General features: G+C 42.9%; 2 protein-coding genes across 4 annotated transcripts in view; both read right to left on the minus strand.

The window, feature by feature from the left end:
* The window catches only part of LOC106588944 (syndetin), a 101,618-nt gene extending 93,504 nt beyond the window's left edge, over positions 1 to 8,114 (minus strand). The window contains exons 1-2 of the mRNA XM_082970271.1: positions 7,941 to 8,114; positions 5,417 to 5,485 (exon numbers count right to left, since the gene is read on the minus strand). Of these exons, the coding sequence (XP_082826397.1) occupies positions 5,417 to 5,485; positions 7,941 to 7,973 (102 nt within the window). The 5' untranslated portion in view covers positions 7,974 to 8,114. The remainder of the gene's footprint in view (positions 1 to 5,416; positions 5,486 to 7,940) is intronic.
* A 1,666-nt stretch (positions 8,115 to 9,780) lies between these two features.
* Positions 9,781 to 24,127, minus strand: LOC106588945 (HEPACAM family member 2). Of its 3 annotated transcripts, none has more exons than XM_014178520.3 (9): positions 23,955 to 24,127; positions 17,096 to 17,455; positions 16,540 to 16,824; positions 13,350 to 13,649; positions 12,227 to 12,355; positions 11,662 to 11,683; positions 11,520 to 11,554; positions 11,044 to 11,117; positions 9,781 to 10,796 (listed from the first exon to the last, which is right to left on the minus strand). In XM_014178520.3, exons 1-9 carry the CDS (start codon positions 24,019 to 24,021, stop codon positions 10,662 to 10,664), a joined length of 1,407 nt encoding a protein of 468 aa, XP_014033995.1. In that variant the 5' UTR covers positions 24,022 to 24,127; the 3' UTR covers positions 9,781 to 10,661. The 3 variants fall into 3 exon arrangements, with proteins under 3 accessions (XP_014033995.1, XP_082826353.1, XP_014033997.1); XM_082970227.1 differs by lacking the exon at positions 23,955 to 24,127 and adding an exon at positions 21,270 to 22,197; XM_014178522.3 differs by lacking the exon at positions 12,227 to 12,355.
* Between the last annotated feature and the right edge of the window lie 3,103 nt (positions 24,128 to 27,230).

Raw genomic sequence — 27,230 nt, forward strand, 5'->3', positions numbered from 1 at the left:
GGTCTGACAGCTAGGCCTATATCACATCCACACCAGAGATATAGGGTCTGACAGCTAGGCCTATATCACATCCACACCAGAGATATAGGGTCTGACAGCTAGGACTGTATCACATCCACACCAGAGATATAGGGTCTGACAGCTAGGCCTATATCACATCCACACCAGAGATATAGGGTCTGACAGCTAGGCCTGTATCACATCCACACCAGAGATATAAGATATATTTTCTGCCTAGAGAAAATAGCCTCAAAACCATATTTTTCAAGTAAAAGAGAGGGAAGAGTACCTACCACCCGTGTGAATGCATGCTGTGCAGCTCTGCCACATTTTAGGCTGGGTAGAGAAAACACAGCAGGAGCCTACAGAGAGTGTGTGGGTGAGCAGAGCGTAGGAGCTCAGCATCCCTAGTGAGGGGGTGGGTGGGAAATTATGGAGGGTAGGAAGGAGGCGTGTGGGTGGGTGGAAAATTATGGCGGGAGGGAGGGATAGAGGTTGAATGAGTCATCGCTCGCTGATAAAGAGAGAGAAAAAAGAACGACAAGAAAAAGACAGACATCCAAATTGACAGGAAATGAGCTGCGTCTTTCAGAAAACTCCAGGTCGATAGAGCCCTTCTCTCAACTCTCTCTTTTCCTCCTTCTCTTTAAAAAGGTATAGAAGAGAACTAAATCAACCTAACTGAATGACTCATTAAGAGGCTCCATTCTGCTTCAGAGACACAAACACAACCCATACCTTCCCCCTGATCCCTGTAGAGTAGAGGCTCTTAGAACACTCACAACCATCATCAAGCTTTGATCACATTTACTTTGATGGGTTAACACCAAACAATGATCCTCCTCCGTCCAAATTAAAAAGTCTCATCATCGTGCAGTTCCTCCTCAATATGGGCAGAAAGGGAAATTAAAAAGCCATTTGCACCGAAAAGTAGGCTGCTTAATGAGCCTTATCAAAGGCTGTTGAAAAGATGAAGTGGTTGTTGAATGCAGAGAGCAAATCAAGCAGCAGACAAAGGGTTCCTTTTCTGGTGAGTATCAGAAGGAACAATACCAGGTGACTAAGTGGGAGAGGAGTGTGTTTGTTTGCGTGTGTGTGTGTGTTCGATTATTTCCTCAATCAATTCACATTCTACTCAAGTAATAATTATTAAAACAATGTCATTGTCATGATGAGAGCAATTATGAATATTCATTAATCCCTAGCTTAATTGGTCATCATACTGTATGTCCTCATCTGTTCCTGAGCAATGGGTTAACTAGTGTCACCTAACAGGATATCAAAGAGAATCAGAGGCCATGTTGTGAGCGGTGTTCTGATAACAGAGGCTAAGATGATCACGCTGACCTATCCATCACAAGCAAAACCCACAATAACAACATCAGCTTGACTCGTTTGAGCACTTGCAAGGAGGACTATGATAAATAAACTCAATACAACGCTATTAGCATATTGTACACTGACTCTATTCGATTGAATGTCAAAAGACGTAGATAAATGGCTTTTTCAACAACAATAATTTATTCATTTCATAATAATTATTAAGGTTTTCCAGAAGCTTCCCTTGTTTCTTCTAGTCAGTTTGATGTAAATGGTTAAGATGTTCTCTGTTTCCACAGCCCCAAAGTCAAAATTGGCAATATCATAAAATATTTATTTTTGGTCTTAATTTAAAGGATAGGGTTGGCATAAGGTTAGCATTGTGGTTAAGGTTAGGGTGAAGGTTAGGTTTAAAATCACATTTTAAGAAGATGAAGTGAAGAAATAGGCAGAGGTTTATGACTTTGTGGCTGTGGTAACTACTGAAAACCAAGACGTTGAGCTTTGCAGTACACATGATGTCAGAGGGACACCTAGTGGTGGATAAGAGAACTAGCCGACATGGAACTGGGTGCATTCGAATTATCTCTCCTTTCTCCAGAAGTATGCATTTGTTCACTTCTTCTTATGGATTTGAAAGGTATATGGAAACTACCTCTTGCAGATGCCATCACCAATCCAATGCTTTTAGTGAACGAGTGTTCATTTCAGGAGGAAGGAGAGATTATTTGGATGCTTATACAATGAGCTTGAAATAAGTGAATTGTAATCAATGGCAATGCCCGTCGCTTCATGGTACTGTGGAGCCTAGATTAAATGTCAGTGCATTATTTGAGTGCCCACAAAAGCATCTCTTAAAATGTAGTAGGGAAGAAAAGGTTTTGAGTTAAAAAGAAGAAGATCAAAGGAATTCTACTATATTGGCTCAGCTGCTTCGTCAGAGAAGTGAGTTGAGTAGGTCATACACATAAAGGGCCCCAGAAAAGGCAAGAGGCATAAATGTTTGAGGGCTACAAAGAGAGACACCCGCAACAATAACACGTATCTGTCAGCGAGAAAGAACTGAGCTCCTTTAAAGGAATATGCCTATATCCCAAACAGCACTCTATTCCCTTTGTAGTGCACTACTTTTAAACAGGGCCCATTTGGGACGCAGAGGCCTACAATAGACTAGATCTGAAGGCCAGCCTCACTGTATGAAGGAGTAGGATGAAGATGCCCCTAAACACTGATCTGAGGTCAGTTTTGAAAAGAACAAGCATATGGAGAAAGACAGAATTTGCAGATAACAATCAGTATTGCCACTTCCGTTCCTAGACATGTGAAATTACTGTAGCTATCTCACTCATTGTCATGGCAAATGTCAAGATGGCAGAAACAGACTAAAACCCAAAGCCTTGTAAGGTCACACTAATCCTAAAATGACCACCTTTGGACCGCTGCTGCTCCCAGCAGGTACTGGATAAATTAATCTAGACCCGCCCATCAATCACTCTCCAACGTATCTGGGTCTTCATTGGATGGCAGCATCCGTCAATCAAACTAGCAGCACTCCTCTTCCCTAGAGATAGCCAGATGCTACTACACCAGGGGGAAGATTAATGGTTTGATCCACAGCCAAACCAGTTTGAGCTATGTGAATAGTATGGTTTGAACTCCCTAATGTATGCAAATCCCCCCCACATCTTGGTTTGACCCTCTTCTCCAAGCAGCAATGCCAAGTCATACATACTCCCTGGAACAGGTGTATGTGGGTGTAAAGGGCTGGATACTAAAATATTAACATGTTTTCCCTCTCTCCTTCATAGCACATTGAAACCCACATGTCGACCAACACACGGCCTCTGCAGAAGTCAGGGCATGTATACTTCTTGCGCGTCGCAGAGCTGTTGTGAAGGAAGTGAGTTTGTGTTTATGCTGGACCTCCCACCCTCACCTACAGTCAACCAATCATGTCAATGCAGCGCTATAAGGAGTCCTCCGCATTGTTACAACATTTGGAAGGTGCACGGCGATGCAGTACGGAGCTCGATTTGGCCTCTGCATGCCTCCGCAATTGCATCACACCATCCGTACGGCACCGCCGACCACATTTTCAGATCAAGCATAAATTGTTTCTAAGCCTTATAGGTGATAAACGGTGTTCAAAGTTCCAGGCAAGAGAGAGGCAAGCCTATCAACCACCTAACATGCTTGGAAGGAGCCTTGACTGTTTCAGAAGCAGGAAGCCTACATTGCTCAATATATAGTAAAGTACCAGGATGTAATCGAGTTAGTCCACCAGCAGCTGATCACTATTAGAGAGTCAGGAAAGCCGTTATAGAGCTTTGACTTAATCATGTTACCTTTTCGCCGACTGATTACGCTGCATACAAATGCATGTTCTTATCTTAATGTGACATGTTGAAATCAGTTCCTGTAAGAAGCCGTCTGGCGTCAACAGGATTTTTCACTACTAGTATTGTAGACTAGGCTTAGGCTCTATGTCCACATTCAAAGGTACAAGAAAAATTGAAGATAAAACGTATTTGTTTGTGAAGTAGGCTAGCTTAAGTGTTGTTTGTGACATGTGCGTGTGTGTGTGTGTCTGTGTTTAGGCTGACTAGACTCCTCATAATGAAAGTATATTTTTCCTAAACAGACAGTCTTTTTGAAGGGACAGCATGGATCTCTGGGAAACAGGCAGCAGATGGTTTGAAGCATCTCTTTCAGTGCTGCCTTGTTCTACCCTTATACGAAAGTCAAGGACAAAGATGAAAAGAACACTTTTTTAAGCAGTTGATTTGGTGTAGGATCTTTTTTTAATAATCCACTCCAACAACAGCATTAAAATACAAGTAGGGCCTATGGGCCCTGGACAAATGTAGGGCAAATATAATGCACTATAAACTGAATAGGTTACCATTTGGGGCAGACACTGCCTATGCGTTCAATGTGACATTATTCACATAGGCTAAACCTTGACAGCCAAAATGGATCTATACCTTTCAGCAGTCGGCAGTCACCGACCCACACAGACAGGAGAAAATGAACTGTGGAAGTTAATAACAGGCTCAGAACAGAGGAAATTAAATGTCTTGTTGAATCAACATCACCCTTTATGGCGGGTAATGGGGTTGGTCCCATTCCAAGTTCTATTCAGCTGGAGCTTACACAGCAAAGTCAAAGGAAAGTGGCTGGTGCGGCTCCTGAAGAGTGACTAACATTATAAACAGGGCATTGTGACATTCTTTGCTTCAAGCAGCGCTCTTGACAAATTGAATTCGAACAAGTGGCTAATGACTGCCCCTCATGGCTAACAGCGACTGATTGCATTTTCTAAGCAATGGCTCACTCTCCCGTCCAAAACGCTGAAGTACTACCTCAGCAGGACAGCTAGCCTATACATTATCCTGAGTACTGTCCTTGACATGAGGACTGTTGTCTGGTGAATGACCAACCTCAATCTTTCTGACACTTGGCTTAGTGTGATGTAGGACAATGATGTAACAAGTCTTGAAGGACTAGAGACATATGATAAGGCAGCTCAATGTGAATGTGATGTTCGCCTGAAAGACAGTGGTTACATAAGGCATGTGACTACTAAAGTGTTTCTTACTTTAGCAAATTGCCTTAAGTCTGCAGGAGACCCTGGCTAAATCTAAGACTGAAATGTAATAGCCTTCCTCTTTTATGTGTTCTCAACCTGAGCTGTTCATTCAAAGGATATGTTTCGACACAGATCAACACTCATATTGCATGTCATACAGTCCTCTAGTGCTAGGTTACAGTGACAAATTAAAATGCTAAGAATTACAGGTAACCAACAATGATTTAATGTAGAAATGTACAGGAACGTAAACAGTCTATTGGAAGTAACTGCCATACTGAGGGAGAGCTATCTGTTTTAGGTCAGTAGCTAAAAAACAGAAACTGTTTCAATTGTGGATAGCTGGTAGTAACACTATATTATTCATAACAGTACAGTTAGGTGGTTATTGTCTAACAGTAATGCCAACAACTGTCTGAATGCAGTGAAATGAAATAGCATCCGAGAGCTCTACCAAATTGAGCTTCATACAAATGGAATTATTATACATCTCTGAAGAGAACTTACATTGCTTGAGGTCCTGAAGTTCTCCACAAGGCTGAGGTCTGCCATGCTCTTCTGTGGGCTTGTCAGACCCTGTCAACAAGAACAAGGATGAAGTTGGTAGCTTACAGCAGACAGGTTTAGCTAACTGTATACTGTGTGCAGCAATCAATATACAAAACGCCCCTTGGCTGAAGTCACACTGGTGAGTTAACGACTACAGGTCAACGTCACAGATGGTATTTGAGTACTAGGTGTTTGTGACGTGTATGGCACAGACTTACACATAGATAGTACTGCATATTATGACTCTGCACATAGCTAGCTAGCTATAGGCAACAAGATACAGATACGTATCTCAACAATGTCTGTAACTGATAGGCCCTGCTATTCATGTAAGCTAGCTAGCTAGTAGCAAGCTGACATTACCTTGCTGCAAGGTGAGAACTGCTATGTCCATTGTTTTCCCCTAAACGTTACTTGCTGCTGGCTAATGATAAACTTGTCAGTCACTCAGAGCACGGCTGTACCTTGCTAGCGAGAAATAACATGCTTCCTCCTAAAGGAGCTGTCAATCCAGCAGATTGTAACATCTCTGGAAAAGATACTGTAACCTACCTCGGTGTAAAGATCACCAAAAATCTTAAGGCTGTGAGTGATCTTAATTTGAACCCTGTAACTGAATCTGTCAACAACAAAAAATATCATCATGGTTACGGAGGGATTTAAATCTTCAAGGAAGGGTGCTTTTATCCAAAGCTAAGGGGCTATCTCGTGCATCCCATCTTTTTTCATCTATTGACATTCCCAAATCCACTTGCTGTACCTTAGATAGGCTATTGTTCAACTTCATATGGAAAAACAAGCCACATAAAATAAAAAGTGATGTTATCACCAACAGGGTTTGTGATGGCGGTCTAAATGTCTTAGACTTCACTCTCTTCAATCAGATATCAAAGGTCAACTGGGTTAAAAGGTACATAACAAATCCTTATAGTTTCTGGAATATTATACCTCATTTTGTTTTTCTGAAGTTCGGAGGGCTTCATTTTTTACTACAATGTCCATATATTGTGGGTAAACCTGTGAAATTGGCGGCTTTTCACAAGCATGCTTTAATGTGCTGGGCTTTGCTGTATAAACACAACTTTTCACCTCATAAATGTTTTATATGGAACAATGGGTCGATATTACATAGAAACAAGATGTTATTTTACCGTAACTGGTTCTCGAAAAACGTTGTCCTTTGTCAGCCAATTAGTTAATATTAGTGGGAATCTATTTACGTGGAGAGAATTTATGGAAAGATACAACTTTGAGGTTTAAAGCAAGGAATATGACACTGTTATTAAAGCTATACCTAGTGGGATAAAACTTTATTCAAAATAATGCATATTTTGGAATATCTCCAATTGTAAGCGATATCCAGGGAATGGCATAGGTCTACTAGATACGAAATTCAACAATCGTTTATTAAGGGATATTTTCTACAGGAAGTCTATTCCCTCTGCGATATTTTGTTGGGCTTCATCGTTTGATGTAAACTGGCGTCGTGCTTGGCTCACTCCACACAAACGTATGGTGACCAATAAAGTAATGGAGATCTCCTTTAAGATTATCCATAGATTCTATCCGTGTAATAGTTTGATTTCTAAATATATACCTGATGTTACCAGTGAATGCAGTTTTTGTGAACTAGAAACTGAATCTATTGAACACTTATTCTGTCAGTGTTTATATAGTGAAGTGTTCTGGACTGATGTAAAACTATATCTTGGCCTAAAATTGCATACAACCATTGACATTTCTAATTTTGACATGTTTTTTTTTCTACACTGAATCCACAATTGAACGTGAGTATGTCATAAATGTCTTTATTTTATTAGGAAAATGTTTCATACACAAATCAACATTTATGAAGAAAAAGGCCCTTTTCTTATTTTTTTAATCTGATTTGGAAAACTATTTAGAATCATTAAAACGTACACAAAACAAAATGTTAAAAAATGTATTCGCTACATGTCTGTATTTGAATTGATATAATGTGGATTTGTGTTTTTTTCTCCTCTTATTTCTTTGTGGAATCCCTCTGGCTGTTATGTTTATGTTTTGCATGTTACTGTTAAATAAATAAAAATGTTTACAAAAAAACATGCTTCCTCCTTCAATGAGACAGCAATCTATATCTTAACTGGGATCTTGTTCTGTGGTTTAAATAGACCAAGATCATCTTTACCAAGTATATTGTTATCGGATCAGACGTCAACTGCAGTACAAGCTAGCTAACGTTACATGGCTAGCATGCTACGGCTGTGTCAGTGCAAGCTAGCTAACGTTACATGGCTAGCATGCTACGGCTGTGTCAGTGCAACCTAGCTAACGTTACATGGCTAGCATGCTACGGCTGTGTCAGTGCAAGCTAGCTAACGTTACATGGCTAGCATGCTACGGCTGTGTCAGTGCAAGCTAGCTAACGTTACATGGCTAGCATGCTACGGCTGTGTCAGTGCAAGGCGTTTGACAGGCTTCGGGGACTTTGTTCACTTACCTGCCGGGCCATAAGTGACTTTATCTTCTCCATCGTAAAATAACGTTTTGTCCAACAGATAACCGGTTCATTTTAGATGATAATGCTTTACTAGCAACGATTCAGCTCCTGCTCTCCGCGAGAGAAAGGCCATGTTAGTTATCTATCACGTTATTATTTCTTGCTAGATGTGGGAAGTGTAGTTCAATGGGTGCTACAGAGTGTGACGTTATCTCATGCTGTCAAAAACAGTAATTTGTTTATTTTCTATTTCAGTTTTCTACCAAAAAATGTGTGTGAAGTTGTTTATTAAATGCTAACCCACAGGTTTAGAACAAATATGCATGTAATAAACCCTTTATTGAAGATCAGGCCATTTCCATTTATTAAACCCACATACTGTACTGTGTCTCCATTCCTGCGGCTACTGCCGTTCCTGTGGCTACTGCCATTCCTGTGGCTTTCCAAAATTGTAAAGCAGAAGGTTAACTATACAATTTGACTTAAGGTGTCTCCTGCAACCTCACCTGAACACAATAGATGACAGTAGTAAGCTACTTACTGTAAGTGATGTGGTCTTTTGGTTAGAGACAATTGTCATAAGGCCATAAATAGGTGTGTGTGTGTGTGTGTGTGTTAGTAGCCTATCACATAATGCAGCATGTTGATCATGTAGCCTATCTTCCTACAACTCATTAATTATATAGGATAGTGATTGAATTGCTACAGGCATGTTTGAAAAATCATGGGGTTAAATGAGGGGTTCTTAGAACACATCATCTCAAGCACCAAACACTACTAGGCCTACCTGGTCCAGTAAAAGCCTGGTTTAAAACAACACAACCTAATCTAGTTCCTGCTCCTGCTTAATGACGCTCCAGTATTTCCCTGTCAAATGAAGGTGAGGAGAGGTGCTGCCTCCAGGCACCAGTGCTGTTTGTCATGCAGTTGTATTGAGTGGATCCTCCCATAAAACATACAGAGAGACAGATGGACATCCTAACAGGAGCCGACATCATAAAATACAATCTGAATGCTGAATGCATTTGGTCAATATTACAACAAACTCTCCAGGACTTATTGGGGATAAACTAACACACTTGACACAGCTAAAAATGTTCTTGCAGTTGGTCTGCTTTTACCAGAGTCATGAATCTAAATTAAGATTCTCTCTCTCTCTCTCCATCTCCCATCTCACCACTCTCTCTCCCTCCATCTCTCTCTCTTCCACACACACACACACACACACACACACACCACACACACACACACACACACACACACACACACACACACACACACACACACACACACACACACACACACACACACACTATTCGAGACTATGAGTCAGCAGGAGCAGATGGAAGGCACAGTGTCACATGTTGAACCCTCCTTCTGTCACTCCCTCTCTCTAACCAGACCAGACCACGCCACACCACGCCACACCACACCACACCTGTCTAGACCAGATCACACCAGACCAGACCACACCAGACCTGATCAGACCTGATCAAATGAAATAACCCAACCCCTCTGAAAGACACACATACAGGTTATGGAGAGGTGCAGAGGGCTGCCATACTGGGACCTGTTGTTGGGGGCTAAGTGCCTTGCTCAAGGGCACATCGGCAGTTAACGGTATCTAGGATTTGATATCAGCAACCCTCCGGTTGCCAGCACACTTCCTGACAGAATTTTCAGATTTGAACTGGCCAGCCTCCGGTTGTTGGCTTGCCTCTCTAACCGTTAAACTACCTGACGCCCACCTCAGAGCACTAAAGTTATACATTTAAGACATTATGGCAGGCAGAAAACATCATATTTAATTATGGAAAGATGCTGCTCTCTTTGAGTCTAATCAAATTGTTATAAATCTTTATTAAAATCCAAAAAGCACATATCTGTATCTGGAAACTGTACGATACTTTGCAGACAGGCAACAGCACATCTGGCATTTCAACCTCCGGTGGAGTGTATTTGACAATGTCGAGATAAAAAATGCTACATCATAAGGAGAGGACCATCAACCGTTTACTTGGAAATAAATAGGACTTATTCAGTAAAACAAAATGTCATTTCTTGAAAAAAGAGAAAGTAATTGCATGCACTGTAGAATAGATGTATTTACATGCTAAAAAATTATGTTTGACAACACAGCCATCAGACAGTATCTCGCTTGCAATGTGATAATTAATTCATCCAAATATACTTGCCCACTTCCAGAGAGAGCTTGAAATAGCACAAGAGAAAAATATATTGATGAGATAGCAAAGAAAACGCTTGTACTTTAAATGAAATAAATACAATATTTGAAAATAGTAAGTAAGACATGGGAACTGTACCATATGCTTCTGTAGTGTAAATTAATGGCTGACAGGATTAGTAACACAGTCATTCGATCAGATAACAAGTTCACTAGCAGAGATATCTTAGATTCCAGTAGATCAATACAGTATATCTTATTCACACATTAAAGTTCTTTGGAATCATCCATTGATGAATAATGTCCATTGGATTTCAGAGAAGTGATTGGGACTTTGGTGAAGGTATGTACACTTGTCAGGAGGAAAACCTCACTGGAGTTCATATACACAATGTTCACAGACTGGGTCTGTGTCCCAAATGGCACCCTATTCCCTATGTAGCCATAGGGCTTTGGTCAAAAATAGTGCATTATACAGAGAATATGGTTCCACTTGGAGACTCAGAAAGTATCTTTAATAATATTCTGGTCTATAGTTAGGCTTCACACTGCTTCAACAGCAGACTCTGGTTAGCCAGCGTGGGAGTTTCAGGGATGTGCCGAATGACATCATAGATGGTGGTATGCAAATCCTGGACAGACTCTAGGTGTGCCAGAGATCTGCTTGATGCCTGGGAAATGAAAACAAACACATTTAGGGACGCTACATGTTAAAGCAAACGGAGGGGGTGGGAATAGAACCTGGGTTGCACGTGTGAAAGACAAACATGCTACGCATTCCTCCAATAGGGTTAACCCCTATGGGGGGGATTGCAACATGGGCTCATTAGCGAGGGTCACTACAATATGAAAGAGGTGCACCAACAGAAAACTAGGACTTTTGTACCAAGCTGCATTGTTGCAAGACATACAACATACCTGTGTAGATTCCATTTTCCCAGGTATAGAGACAAACTCATAGATGCCAAAGTCTTCAGTTGCATCCTCATGACCTGCAAGTACAATGTAGTTAATAGTTTATATCTTCACCTGTCAATGTTCTATTCTCTCTCCACTTACTTCCTGTTTCTTGTTCCTAGTAGACTATTTGATTTAGTACGTGTCACTTTTGGTTTGGGGAAAACCGAATATTGCCCCTCCACATTTAAATGTACTGAACTCAGTTCACTAAAGCACAGACGAATCCAACTGAAACGTGAAGAGATTATCAACCAAGCTAATGGACAAATATGCCTGCACAAGGCAAACAAGTATGATTACTGTAATTGTTCTATGTTGGTGAAGGTTTTATGAAGAGTATTGTTTGTCTAAGGCTATGTCCACGACACTGCCTAACAACAGGCAGGAATGTAAGGGTATAAAGTAAACAGTGCAGCTGGAGAGAGGGAACTTACCTGAACAGTGTGGGTGCTTCGCTTCTGTCAAAGGTCTGCATGGTAGAGGCAAATAAACTTGAATTAAACCCATTTACTGGATGTAGGCTACCTAGACAGAGGTCTTTATTCATGTGTAAGCCGTGATCAGTAATGTTCTTACCTCTTATAGATGTTCATAAGAACTGTAAAAGAAACAAGATAAGATGATACTTAAGATGATACGTTTTGCTCTTCATCAATAACACAAATGATACAGAGAGTCATGCTCTTCATCAATAACACAAATGGTACAGAGAGTCATGCTCTTCATCAATAACACAAATGGTACAAAGTCATGCTCTTCATCAATAACACAAATGATAGAGTCATGCTCTTCATCAAGAACACAAATGATATAGAGAGTCATGCTCTTCATCAATAACACAAATGATATAGAGAGTCATGCTCTTCATCAATAACACAAATGATAGAGTCATGCTCTTCATCACGAACACAAATGATATAGAGAGTCATGCTCTTCATCAATAACACAAATGATATAGAGAGTCAGAAGACGTTATTTTCTCCTATATCCTGTTTCAGTTTGACATCGCATTTGCAGATGATTTACATTTACTGTATTGTGAACAAACTTCAAAATAAAGTGTCTACAGTAGTAGTGTGTGTTCTGTGGTCACAGTTGCTGCTGTCACCCTGAGACTGATGAAGAGGGCCATAACATCTACCTCTCTTGGGATGATGACAGGTCTTTATGAAGTAGACCAGTAACATACAGCCAGTAATGAACAGACAGGACAGAGTGATGGCAGCCAGAGGAGAGAATGAGTTGCTCTCCTGGACATATCTCTCCTTTCCTACAAATAAAAGAGAACAACTCTACATTCAGGATAACATTTCAAAACTTTACACAGATTAAGCCTAGTCCTGGACTAAAAAGCTAGCTACTGTATTTTAATAGAGAATTTCTAAATGCTTTTTAGTCATGGACTAGGCTTAATCTGTGACTGAGAAACCGGCCCAAGTCCAAGCTAAGAGTCAACTTGTCAACTCAGACCTGGTGAACAGTTCGTACGTTTAGTTTGTTCATAACATTTTTAGATACTTCTCAATAGATTCTATTTTCAACAATGTCACTTGCTATACAGTAGCCAAGATTGTGTATATGTTTGCCCATTTGGAGACTGAAACCACCTACACATTGAAACTTCACACATGCAGTAAAACATGGTCAACAATGAGACCAGCTGTTATTTTTCTCGGTTTACTCTCCTATGGAGCCAGTGGACTTTTACACAGGCCAGGCACATAGCAACTGAGAAGAAATACAATATTTATGATTCACCGTGTGTAGGTGAATTACCTGGTTCTGTTCTAAAGGTATTTTAGAACAGACTTTGGACTATCTTTAAGCAAGGCTACTGCTCACATTTAGAAAAGGTTATTGTATATACACCATTTAGGTTTCAAATGTCAGTAACATTTGGCCCTCTGACAGTACGCCTCATCTTCTCCTCTTCGTCGTCTTCACCTTGGTACTTTATGGCATGATAAGGTGCGCAGTGGGTACCGAGACCTGATTCCCAGTCCCACCTACGCTACGTCAGCACCCCAGGCGTATGTGTGTGTGTGTGTGTGTGTGTGTGTGTGTGTGTGTGTGTGTGTGTGTGTGTGTGTGTGTGTGTGTGTGTGTGTGTGTGTGTGTGTGTGTGTGTGTGTGTGTGTGTGTGTGTGTGTGTGTGGTGGGTGTGTGTGTGTGTGTGTGTGTGGGTGTGTGTGTGTGTGTGTTCCCAGTCCCTCCTTCATTCCCTCCAGCACCCCAGGATAGCAGCCCAGCCCAGCTCTACCCACCTGCCCCCAGGCTGGCCACCACCAAGGTGAACTGGGTCTCGTCCTGCTTCTGGGTCACATTGTTGAAGGCCCTGCACAGGAACTCCTCGGCCTGGGCCAGCTTGTATGAGGTGACCTCCAGGCGCAGTCCCACAGTGATGACCTCAGTGGCGTTGTTGGTCTTAGAGATCCACATACAGCTGTTGGGAGGGTTGGAGTCGGCCTGACAGTCGAAGAACACCAGCTCACCAGGGTTCACTGTGAAGACCTCCCCGGTCCTCAGGCCATGGTCAGACTTTACAGCCAGGTTGTAAGGACCATCTGGAAGATATCAGAGGGGTTCATATTGTCACAAACACTATGATCAACTTCAAACTCTATTGGGACTGTGGTAAACTAGGATCCTTTGGCAGCTAAGATCATCAATAATTCAGAATCTCATTAACTGAGTAAACATGTCGTCCTATTGTAAGGCTGCTTTTGGCTCTTCTCCACTAAAATTCAAAAGGCACTCGCACATCTGAGCTATCTTTGTTTCAGGTGCGTGGTAACAGTTGAATAACATGAGAAAAAAGAAGAAGCCCACACACTGCTCTTTATTAAGCTTTACGCCACTACAAATCAGGTTACAAGACATAGAGTAGTTTCACTGCTACAGGGACTAGTGGTAGTCCAGGTCTTCTCGCGTACTTTAGCCGAACAGGTGGCAATTACTGTATTTTGATTTATTTTTGTCATCAGAGTGTCAGCCTGAAGCAACGCCATATGGCCGCTCAAACATTCAGGTTCTAGCGAAGGCGTTTTGTGAAATGGCCGTCGTATATTGAAAACAAAGCTGACATTAGAGCTGTGTGCCTCAGTTGCTAGGATATGCTACTAGTCACTGTGGTCATTACATTAGCTTGTTGATATGAAACCAAACTGGACGTATCAGACGGGGGCCTATAATGAAACCTCATATCCTCAAAAATGACAATGGCGATGTGATACTGAAATGGCTTAGGGAAGTGCTTCTCAAAGTCGGGCCTAGGGATCATTGGGGTCCTCCTTAGTAAGATGAAGAATAACCATGTATCAACAAAATAACATCTGTATATTATCTGTAATTATCTTCTCTCAGTTTCTGCCTGTCTCTGCAATCCCAACTTGAAGTGTGTTGTCAGCAGCCATCAGCCATCAGCGTAACATGATCATTTATATAACTGCTGATAAAAATATACAATAGTATAATTAACTCTACCTGTGTGAGGAATAATGTAGAAGGTAGTCATGTAATGTGATATTACAGCTACATGGGTGTTAAATTAGATGTTAAGGCAAAGAGGTCCCATCTAATGAATCCCTTTCCTCTGACTGCATCTACAAATACAACCATTACGAACTGCATTTATCATAATTGAACTGCATTGACCTACTGCAACATTTGTTGTCTTGTTGGAATATAACATTTTCAACTGTAGGACGGGCTAATGTCCAAACATATTATATGTCAACAATCTTCAACAATCTCCAAACCTGCCAGGACCAGCCTGGTTTCATTAACCCAACAGCATCACGATAGTATCGCCACAGAACACTGGACATCTGTCAGACATGCAAATTCCATATCTGCACAGTGTGTGCCCAGGGGTGGTCTGGATTTACATACTAAGATTACTCATAGAAGGCCAGGAGGATGTAAAGTCTTTGTACTTCTTTAAAATGGGGAAAATACAGTATGAGAAGTTGCCATTCATTTCCTTCCCCAACCAACAGGGGTGTGCTGTTTTAGACAGACCAACAGGGGTGTGCTGTTTAAGACAGAACAACAGGGGTGTGCTGTTTTAGACAGACCAACAGGGGTGTGCTGTTTTAGACAGACCAACAGGGGTGTGCTGTTTTAGACAGACCAACAGGGGTGTGCTGTTTTAGACAGACCAACAGGGGTGTGCTGTTTTAGACAGACCAACAGGGGTGTGCTGTTTTAGACAGACCAACAGGGGTGTGCTGTTTTAGACAGACCAACAGGGGTGTGCTGTTTTAGACAGACCAACATGGGTGTGCTGTTTTAGACAGACCAACAGGGGTGTGCTGTTTTAGACAGACCAACATGGGTGTGCTGTTTTAGGCAGACCTACAGGGGTAGCTGTTTTAGACAGACCAACAGGGGTGTGCTGTTTAAGACAGACCAACATGGGTGTGCTGTTTTAGACAGACCAACAGGGGTGTGCTGTTTTAGGCAGACCAACATGGGTGTGCTGTTTTAGGCAGACCTACAGGGGTAGCTGTTTTAGACAGACCAACAGGGGTGTGCTGTTTAAGACAGACCAACATGGGTGTGCTGTTTTAGACAGACCAACAGGGGTGTGCTGTTTAAGACAGACCAACATGGGTAGCTGTTTTAGACAGACCAACAGGGGTGTGCTGTTTAAGACAGACCAACAGGGGTGTGCTGTTTTAGACAGACCAACAGGGGTGTGCTGTTTTAGACAGACCAACAGGGGTGTGCTGTTTTAGACAGACCAACAGGGGTGTGCTGTTTAAGACAGACCAACATGGGTAGCTGTTTTAGACAGACCAACAGGGGTGTGCTGTTTAAGACAGACCAACAGGGGTGTGCTGTTTTAGACAGACCAACAGGGGTGTGCTGTTTTAGACAGACCAACATGGGTGTGCTGTTTTAGACAGACCAACAGGGGTGTGCTGTTTTAGACAGACCAACAGGGGTGTGCTGTTTTAGACAGACCAACAGGGGTGTGCTGTTTTAGACAGACCAACAGGGGTGTGCTGTTTTAGACAGACCAACAGGGGTGTGCTGTTTAAGACAGACCAACAGGGGTGTGCTGTTTTAGGCAGACCTACAGGGGTAGCTGTTTTAGACAGACCAACAGGGGTGTGCTGTTTAAGACAGACCAACATGGGTAGCTGTTTTAGACAGACCAACAGGGGTGTGCTGTTTAAGACAGACCAACAGGGGTGTGCTGTTTTAGACAGACCAACAGGGGTGTGCTGTTTTAGACAGACCAACAGGGGTGTGCTGTTTTAGACAGACCAACAGGGGTGTGCTGTTTTAGACAGACCAACAGGGGTGTGCTGTTTTAGACAGACCAACAGGGGTGTGCTGTTTTAAACAGACCAACATGGGTGTGCTGTTTTAGACAGACCTACAGGGGTGTGCTGTTTTAGACAGACCAACATGGGTAGCTGTTTTAGGCAGACCTACAGTACTTACAGAATACATTAAGGTCCAGGGTGTGGCTCTGTCTCTGGCTGATGTGGTTCCTGGCCAGGCAGCGGTACTGTCCAATGTCCTTCTTCCTCACAGGGCTTATCACCAGAGTAGAGTTATCCTGGGAGAACTGATGGCAATCACTAGCATCTAGGGGCATGTTGTTCCTCAGCCACTGGTACTGGACCCTGGTCCCGTTCTCCACCCAGCAGGTCCACGTCACGTTTTCCTTGTCCTCAACGACTGTAGAAGATGGGGTCTTCTGGATAACAGGAGTGGACACAGGTACTGGAGAAGCAGAGATAGAACAGTGAGAATACTGATGATGAAAGGAACAGTATTGTTAAGCAGTCCGTTAAACAATTTACGGGAAAGGTCTGTAAGTCTTTCGAAGTACATGGCAATTGGATTGATGCAGCCAGGCCGAAATGTTCCATACATACAACATTCCACAATGATCTGCCTATGTACACAACATATATAAGATGTATAGCTCGTCAATCAATGACGTAAAAATAGAGATTGACATAAGATCCCCTGGTGTCCACCACCGACTCACCATCTACGGTGACATGGATGGTCCTCTCGACCCTGACGAGCTCCTGTCTCTGGGGGAAGTGGATGTCCAGGTCCAGGTGATAATCCCCCTCCGCCGCGTCGTCCAGCCTGGGGATCAGGAGAGAGGCGTTGGGGGGCTGGAAAAAGAAGCGGTTCCTGTGTCTCATGGAGGCCACCATGATGGCTGAATGGTTGTGGAAGGTCACCAGGAGGGTTTTGGGGGCCCCCGGCCGGGTTTGGTACCAGCTGCCCTGGATCTCAACATCCTCATTTTGAAAGTGAGTCTCCACGGAGAGGAGGAGGGACTTCCCTTTGACGCCATTGAGCACGGACGGAACTTGGACGAACTCTGAGTTTACTTCTGAGGAGGGAGGGAAGGAAGGGGTGAGAGAGAGTATTATAGAGGAGGGAAGGAAGGGGTGAGAGAGAGTATTATAGAGGAGGGAAGGAAGGGGTGAGAGAGAGTATTATAGAGGAGGGAAGGAGCGAGAGAGTATTATAGAGGAGGGAAGGAAGGGGTGAGAGAGAGTATTATAGAGGAGGGAAGGAAGGAAGGGATGGGAGAGAGTATTATAGAGGAGGGAAGGAAGGAAGGGGTGAGAGAGAGTATTATAGAGGAGGGAAGGAAGGAAGGGGTGAGAGAGAGTATTATAGAGGAGGGAAGGAGCGAGAGAGTATTATAGAGGAGGGAAGGAAGGGGTGTGAGAGAGTATTATAGAGGAGGGAAGGAAGGGTGAGAGAGAGTATTATAGAGGAGGGAAGGAAGAAAGGGGTGAGAGAGAGTATTATAGAGGAGGGAAGGAAGGGGTGAGAGAGAGTATTATAGAGGAGGGAAGGAAGGGGTGAGAGAGAGTATTATAGAGGAGGGAAGGAGCGAGAGAGTATTATAGAGGAGGGAAGGAAGGGGTGTGAGAGAGTATTATAGAGGAGGGAAGGAAGGAAGGGGTGAGAGAGAGTATTATAGACGAGGGAAGGAAGGAAGGGGTGAGAGAGAGTGTTATAGAGGAGGGAAGGAAGGAAGGGGTGAGAGAGAGTTATAGAGGAGGGAAGGAGCGAGAGAGTGAGCTATATAGAGAGAAAGAGATGAACAAATTAGTCTCAGAGGGTGGACTCTATCACACTAATAACAAATGCAAAGATTCCAGTTTGTGTACCTCTTCATGTGTTGGGCCATTGTGTTTTCTACCTTAGAGCCTGCAATGTTTCTCATTAGATGTACATAGTCGTATATGTTTTTTTGTGTTTGTGTGTTTGTGTGTGGGGGGGGGGGTTGTGTAAACATGTCACACACGAAGGTGCTGGTATGGGCCCTCATAAAGCATCTCAGAGTAAGAGTGGTGATCTAGGATCAGTTTTGCCTTTTTGGTCATAATGAATAAGATTATATGGACAGGTGGACCCTAGATCAGCACCCCTGCTCCCAGATGCTTTATGAATAAGAGCCCTGATCTTTTAATTAACATGAAAAGTAAAGATGGCAGTCTACGTCTCTTCATGCTGCGCTTCATAGCAGAAAGAATAAGTTAGACTGAGATACGTTTACATGATTGACACATCTGTGGCATGCTATTTTATTTACTTTATCCAGAACTCTGTCCTGAAACTGAGGTAAGCAAATATTAACCCAATTCTTAGAGCCAATGACAAGCCTTGTGTCTTGTTACTACTAACTGGTATTAAAGCAAACATCTTTAAGCTGTATGATGTAGCCGTTGAATATTGTACACTTACTTTGCTCTGTTTACGTTACGGTAGCAAGCAGTTCCCACACTGATAACTGACAGAAAAACAATCACCTTTGAGTTACGACATCCAATAGAAAATGGACTCTGTTAATGAACTGACATTTATTGTCATTAGGTTTGGTGTCTTCCACATTGTCTTTATTTCTCAAAATAACAAACAAAAAGTTTTGCAGCTATTTTGCCAATGGCAGGGTTGGGTTTCTACGATTAGGAAGGGACTGGGTGATGTCATAAGTGTGTTGTTGCCAGCTCAGATTAAGCAGCAGCAGGCAGATAGCTAGGCGGTATATATGTAACAGTATAGCTTCCGTCCCTCTCCTCGCCCCAACCTGGGCTTGAACCAGAGACCCTCTGCACACATCAACAACTGACACCCACGAAGCATCGTTACCCATCGCGCCACAAAAGCCACGGCCCTTGCAGAGCAAGGGGAATAACTACTTCAGGTCTCAAAGCGAGTGATGTCACCCGATTGAAACGCTATTAGCGCGCACCACCGCTAACTAACTAGCCATTTCACATCGGTTACATATAGGTAAATACACAGCCCCTTTCCTTCTCTTTCTCCACCTCCCTCTCCCTGTATCTCCCCGCTCCCCTATCACTTTCTCTCCCTTTCTGTTTTTATGCCCAACCTTCTATTCCCCCTCCCCTCCTTTCTGTCTCTTTCTCTCCCTCCCTCTTTCTTGCCCCTCACCCCCGTCTCTCTTCCCTCACCTCTCTCTCCCTCCCTCCTTCCACTGTTCCTCCCCTCACCTCCATCCCTTCTCTCCCCCTCCCTCCCTCTCCCTCCATCCTCCCCAGTCCGTCCAGTTCTCCCAGTGGACGTCCAGGCCCTGCTGGACCCCCCTGTTGTTCATCACAATAGATTAACTCTGTGCCTGGTGTTATGTCCTAAACTTTAATAGTAGAAACAGCCTTCCCCCATCCATGTCACACTCTGAGTGGCCTGCTGGCCACGGGTAGCAGTTTGGCCATCACTGGGAGTGTAGATACACCCGTGTGTGTGTGTGTGTGTGTGTGTGTGTGTGTGTGTGTGTGTGTGTGTGTGTGTGTGTGTGTGTGTGTGTGTGTGTGTGTGTGTGTGTGTGTGTGTGTGTGTGTGTGTGTGTGTGTGTGTGTGTGTGTGTGTGTGTGGAATCAACCTGGTCTCTGAGCTTTTTGTATTGTTCTGTATGCAAATCCGAGACACTTCATTTGGAATGAATTGTTACGTTTCGTATGTTAAGTATTAATTTGTGGATGTCCATCATCCATTTCGTATGATATGTTACGAATTAGAATTCGTATGATACTGTATGTTACGAATTACAATTTGTACAATATGTTAACAATTTGCTAAACTCTTTAACTAGGCAAGTCAGTTAAGAACAAATTCTTATTTACAATGATGGCCTACCCCGGACGATGCAGGGGCAATTGTACGCCTCCCTATGGGACTCCCAATCATGGCCAGATGTGATACAGCCTGGATTCAAACCAGGGACTGTAGTGACGCCTCTTGCACGGAGATGCAGTGCCACTCGGGAGCCCAAATATGTTATGAATTTCAAGAATCTTGAAAAAACATATACTTAAAAACTGTAAATTAACCAATCCTCCATCACTGACACAATGGAAAGGTCAAATGCCTTACTGTCTAAATGTTGAAAGTGTGTGGGCGACGAAGAGAAACAAAATGGTGCCGTTTGATGCCATGTGGTGGAGAGTGGTGCGGGCGCTGGAGATGGGGGTGTGAGCAGGTGGGTCTGGGCAGGTGTGATGTCGTTGATGTTTGTGTGCTTCTGTATGCTGTCGTTTGTATGTGTATGTTTTGTATTGTAAAAAAAATATTGTACCAAATTTTGGGGGGGATTTCCAACTTGTAACTAACGTTAGCTGGGTGGCTAGGTGGCTAACGTTAGCTCTGGGGGTTAGGGATTGAGGTTAAGAGTTAGGTTAAAGGGTTAAGGTTAGGGTTAAGATTTGGAGTTAGGTTAAAGAGTTGAGGTTAGGGTTAGTGTTAGGGGAAGGGTTAGCTAACATGCTAAGTAGTTGCAAAGTAGCTCAAAAGTAGCTAATTAGCTAAAATGCTAAAGTCATATTCTTGCGGGGCAGAAATCTCAGAGATTATTTGGTTTACCACCAGATTAACTCTGATATACCACAACAAAATACCCTGCACAATGTCTCCTTGTGCCTCTACCAGATCAAAAATACAAGTGCAATGGCTGTTCTCGATGCAATGGCACTTACAAATGTAGGTCCTTCAAACCCCCCCAAACAAGGAAACTGATCCCAATCAAAGGTGTTATCACGTGCTCCACTAAGGCAGTTATTTATCTTATAACTTGTCCTTGTGGTAAAACTTATGTGGGCAAAATGAAGCACGAACTAAAAGTAAGAATCTCTGAACATTGTAGTACCATTAGGTGCAAAAACTCGACTTACCCAGTTGCGGCCCTCTTTTGGAAACAAACCACTCTCTTCTGTCCCTTCGCTATATCAGCATCGAACACTTCACCTTCCCTAGGAAAGGGAGTGACCTCAACAATGTATTGTTAACGCGAGAGGCAGCCTGGATCTTTAATTTAAAGACCCTTGTGCCCTTCGGTCTCAACGTAGACTTTGATCTGAAGCCATTCTTGTGATTATTGTGTTTTTGCTATCCATTGTAAATAATGTTGGTAGGCCAATGTAGCCAAATTGTATTTATGATCAGATGTTTACCATTCATGATTGTTTATATGTTCTGTATATCTGTAAATCAACCAATGAAATCAAGCCACAGCCAGCCATGATTACAGACACCTGTGTGTGTCCTTTCAAACTATATAAACTAGTGACACAGTGTTTGTCATTATACAAAATGTTGGCTATAAAATTATTGCATCTGAGCTCCTAGAGTGAGCGGCTCTCCTTTTCTTTTTCAACCATACCTAACGTAACATATACTGATTTGAGTGTCCCAGATGTATGTTTACTACAGTATGTTACGTCTAGTCGATGAGACCAGTCTGGTTGAATAAGCAGGACAAAAGTGTGCTGAACCCACTGCTGCCACTGTTTTCTCTAACCAAGCCCGGGATTGTTGGGGTGATAAGAGCAGGGGTGGAAGTAAGCCAGTACAGTCCGTTACGGCATCCCGGCAATATAAATAGTGGGGTATACGCCGTAATGGTAAAATGTGTGCCTATCACAATAATGAACACAAAATGCCTAGAAAACTATATGCTATTACACCATCATTTAACATTACCGCATGTCAGGTGCATGAAACATTTGCAAATTGACTTGAAACCGGTTGGCATACGCTCCAAATTGCTTTGTGGTTTGATCAGAACACTTACGTTTTGCCAAGGCGGAGATGAGTGGCCGAGACCGAGACGGAGACGCACACGAAAAGCAGTGGAAGCATAAATTCAGGCTACAGGAGTAAAGCCTACACATTAAGGTGTTTTGTAACAGATGTGTCTTTCCATTCATCAAATTGAGGGTGCACAGTGCACTGTTTGGATGCTGGAATAATTTGTTGGGTGGACGAACGTGCACCCGTAGCCTAGCTTTAATGAAGTGATTGAAGTGATTGTTAGACAATCAGAATAAAACACTGGTTGTGTATATGCCACATTAAAAGGCAGTACATGTTATAGGTGTTTGACCAAACCTTTCTAGGCCTAGTCTACTAGGCCCACAGAGATCATATGAAATGAATAGGGATACAATATGTAATTCTATGATTAGGTTACACCTAGGCTATAAAAACAAAATGTGTGTGCACGCTTGGGTGTCCCGTACCAGTAAGACCTCTACTTTCACCCCTGGATAAGAGACAGTGGAGACGATGGATTGTGAGGAGGTGAGGGGATGTATTCACTGGCACACACACACTCTGCCCATTGACACCTCTGGTTGGATCCCAAACCATTGGCCAGCTGAATGCTGCTGGTACACCACCATCAAGTGTCCCCCTCTTCCTTCATTACAGAAACAAGACCTTTCAAGTGAAGTTTATTTATTTATTTAACTAGGCAGGCCAGTTAAGAATAAATTCTTATTTACAATGACAGCCTAGGAACAGTGGGTCAACGGCCTTGTTCAGGGGCAGAACAACAGATTTTTACCTTGTCAGCTCAGGGATTCGATCTAGCAACCTTTCGGCTACTGGCCCAACACTCTAACCACTAGGCTACCTGCTGCCCCTAATCACATTAACACAGTCTCTGAAGTGAGTTCTATTTAGGGCATCAGGAGGTGGGCTTATCTGGTCATGTGACATTGGTTGGATATCTGTTATCATCAGCAGGGACGGACTGGCCATAGGGAAATTCTGGCAAATGCCAGATGGACTGAACCATCTAAAAAATGTGCCAGTGTGGAGGACTTGAGGAAAGAAATGGGCCAGTTTGATAGAAAAGCCAGGGTCGATTTCTGTTCCCAGTCCATCCCTGATGGACCAGTTTGATAGAAAAGCCAGGGTCAATTTCTGTTCCCAGTCCGTCCTTGATGGGCCAGTTTGATAGAATAGCCAAGGTCGATTTCTGTTCCCAGTCCGTCCCTAATGGTTCCAGTTTGATAGAAAAGCCAGGGTCGATTTCTGTTCCCAGTCAGTCCCTGATTAGACAGACTCCAAGCTGAGTCAGCAGAGGCCTGGTTGATGAACTCTTTCCAGGGTGTCCTTCCTGCCTCTTCTACTTACTACAGAAATGCTAAAATCCCCCTCATTACGACCATAAAAGTCAAACCAAAAAACGCATATGAACACATGCAATCAGATAATAAATATCGGTAGCTACTGCAATCTAACATACCTACGCAGTAACAACTTAATCAACCACCATAGAATCATTGTGGACCAACACGGACATCAACACTTTGCATTAACACACATGCATAGGGGTATCTCTGTCCTATACACTATGATTAAAGAAGTACCATTCTATTATGCGCGTAATAACTGATCAAATCAAATACAGTCCAATGGCTCGATGATGATCCAACTATTGAAAGATAATTGGCAATGTTGATGTTGATGTGGGACCATATTGCAACGCTTTTGGTTACACTCGCAAAACATTTAATGAATTTCTCCTGAAATGACATTCAATTAACATTTATATTTCTTCTTCCTCTTACCTGAGAGAGTAAGTAGTGCAGTGTAGAAACACAGAGCAACAAAGGTTCTTCTTCCAGGAGCCTCCATTATCCTCTGAGGAGTTGTCCGCTCTGGCTTGAGACTGTGACAGTAAGGGAGGGAGGTGGGAAGGAGGGGAACTGAACTGGTGGTGACAACATTTGCCAGGGAAATAAGAGGAGCCAGCCAGCAGCCCAGGCCCCTCCCAATGTTATTCGAGTGGGAGAGGTAAGCTACACCTGGCAGGCACAGAAACAACATGGTCGCCACCCCTTGTGCCTGGTCATGGCTGGACATGAAACAGCTTATGTAAAATGTTTAGCATTTTAGCTAACATTTCACATAAGCCTAAACCTACCTCTCCTAAACTGCTACGTTCATTATGTTAACCTGCTGCATCAGTTCTACTAAAAATCAGTAATGAAAAGTAAATTCTGACATAAGCTGTATACTATCTAGTCAATATGTAATGTAAATGTATACTTGTGCCTGCATTTCACTAAGCCTGAGGGTCACAGGCACAAGCATACATTTACATTACATTTTGGTCATTTAGCAGACACTAATCTAGCACGACTTGTACTAAGGCAGGTGAGACAAACATATACTACAGTCATTGCAAGTGAAACCTTCCACAAAAAAAGTAGCTGTTAGCAAAATCCGTGCTATTAAAAGACAAATGTGAGTGTTAGTTTAGATATGGGTTTAGCACACAGAGAAAGAGAGGTATGAGTGTAATGGAATAGAGAGGGTAGCTAAAGGTTGAGAATGTTGATTAAAGACATGTCAATGTGGACAAGGGAAGGACAATGCAGGAAGATGATGAAAAAGAAGTGTTTACAGCCTGCATGCACAGACTGTCTCAGGCAGACTCATAGTCACATTTATACTCTCTGAAATATCAAATGAACGACATAGAGAGAGAGAGAGAGAGAGAGAGAGAGAGAGAGAGACAGAGAGAGAGAGAGAGACAGAGAGAGAGCAAGACAGAGAGAGAGAGAGAGAGAGAGAGAGAGAGACCGACAGACAGAGAGAGAGACAGAGAGAGAGAGAGAGAGAGAGAGAGAGAGAGAGAGAGAGAATTTATCTGTATTTCACACAGTTGAACTGTGCAATACTGTTTCTCGTTACACTTACGGTAACTACGCGACTAAAACAGGCAAATAATTTCCTGCGTGGTCATTCTAAAAGGTTTTAGTGCAGATCTCCATGTCATGAAGAAGGACATTGTTTACAGACAGACAGTGTCAACGTGCTTCACTGTGGAGTCGCTGAGTGATAGCGCTATTGCGACAACTGAATGTAGTGAAGAGAATGTGGTGAAACGTTCGAAGATCGCATGACCATCACCATGATGAAATGTGGAGCAACAGCAATACAATGAAACAACTCATTCACTGATGTAGCAATACTATCTATTTACATACATATTATAAGTTAACTCATGAAGACACAAAATGGATATCTAAGCTACAAATAAAAAGAAACCATCCCAGTGTAAATGCTAGCTGTCCCACTTTGCAGCTCAAAATGGTCTGTAAGCATTGATAATATGTGTGGATGAATGCCCTATTTTATTCTATTCTAATCAAATCAAACTTAATTTATATAGCACATTTGTTACGGAGGATGCATTTCAAGTGCTTAACAAATAAAACACAACTCCCTACTAAGGTAGGTAAGAAAGCACCCCCCTCGCACCCCTGCTAACCCCGACCGCACGAAGTGTAAGTCACTCTGGATAAGAATAACATGTAAATGTACATTTAAGGCAACCACATATCACAGTAATTGCAAGTAAAATCTTCACACAAAAAAAGCAGCTGTCAACTAAATCAGTGCTAGCAAAAGACAAATGTGAATGTGAGCTTAGATACAGTCTGAGAGACACAGAGAGATATAGATATGAATGTCATGAAGTAGAGAGGATGAAGGGGAAGATTGTCATTTAGGGACGCTGTAGTGTCCTGCTCCTCCCTCTATCCCCAGTGAGCCTGCAACTTTTACATGATCCTCTAGGTGGACACCTTGTATGGTTATTCTTTAGCTAAAGTCCTTGAGAGACTGACACTGTGGTTATAGATTCAGAATACAGGTTTGAATTCATATAGAAGCAACTGTATATTGTTTATTGTTGATACCACAGGAGGTTGGGGCTTGTGGTAAAGGCTGGAGCGGATTCAGTGGAATGGTATCAAATATATCAAACACATGGTTTCCAGGTCTTTGATGACGTTCTATTTGCTCCGTTCCAGCCATTATTATGAGCCGTTCTCCCCTCAGCAACCTCCACCGGTTGATACATTCTCTGCTTTTTCCATTATACCTGAGTGGATAATGTATGAGGATGACTGTTATGACATCCTGAAGAGGTCCAGTAGCTGAATTCACAGTGTCTCCTCCCCCCGTCAGGGGAATCTTTTTCATTATTATCTAAATTTAAAGGCAAAACAGACAGTATATCATCACTGCTGCTTGGAGACGCTTTATGAATACGGGCCCAACGGCTGGCTTATGATCACACTCTGGGGCCTTGGTCTGTTGTTACCCAACGGTAGGGTTATGATCACACTCTGGGGCCTTGGTCTGTTGTTACCCAACGGTTGGGTTATGATCACACTCTGGGGCATTGGTCTGTTGTTACCCAACGGTAGGCTTATGATCACACTCTGGGGCCTTGGTCTGCTGTTATCCAACGGTTAGGTTATGATCACACTCTGGGGCCTTGGTCTGTTGTTATCCAATGGTTAGGTTATGATCACACTCTGGGGCCTTGGTCTGTTGTTATCCAATGGTTAGGTTATGATCACACTCTGGGGCCTTGGTCTGCTGTTATCCAATGGTTAGGTTATGATCACACTCTGGGGCCTTGGTCTGCTGTTATCCAATGGTTAGGTTATGATCACACTCTGGGGGCCTTGGTCTGCTGTTATCCAATGGTTAGGTTATGATCACACTCTGGGGCCTTGGTCTGCTGTTATCCAATGGTTAGGTTATGATCACACTCTGGGGCCTTGGTCTGCCAGTCTTTACTGGAAGGTTTTGTCCCAAATGGGACACTATTCCCTACATCGCACTCTACTTTCACCAGAGCCCTATGGGAGCCGTAAGGGCCCTGGTCAAAAGTAATGCACAATATAGGAAATAGGGTGCCATTGGGGATGCAGGCTAAGTGTCTCTTATATGATCTGACTAGGTCTGTCTCACCAAAGGAAACCAAGCTAAGTCTGAGACAGTTATGGGGAGGTGCCGGGAGGCTCATGGCTGGTGCTTATGGT

The sequence above is a fragment of the Salmo salar genome, chromosome 27, assembly GCF_965601325.2.
Source record: "Salmo salar chromosome 27, fSalSal1, whole genome shotgun sequence".
Lineage (NCBI taxonomy): Eukaryota > Metazoa > Chordata > Actinopteri > Salmoniformes > Salmonidae > Salmo > Salmo salar.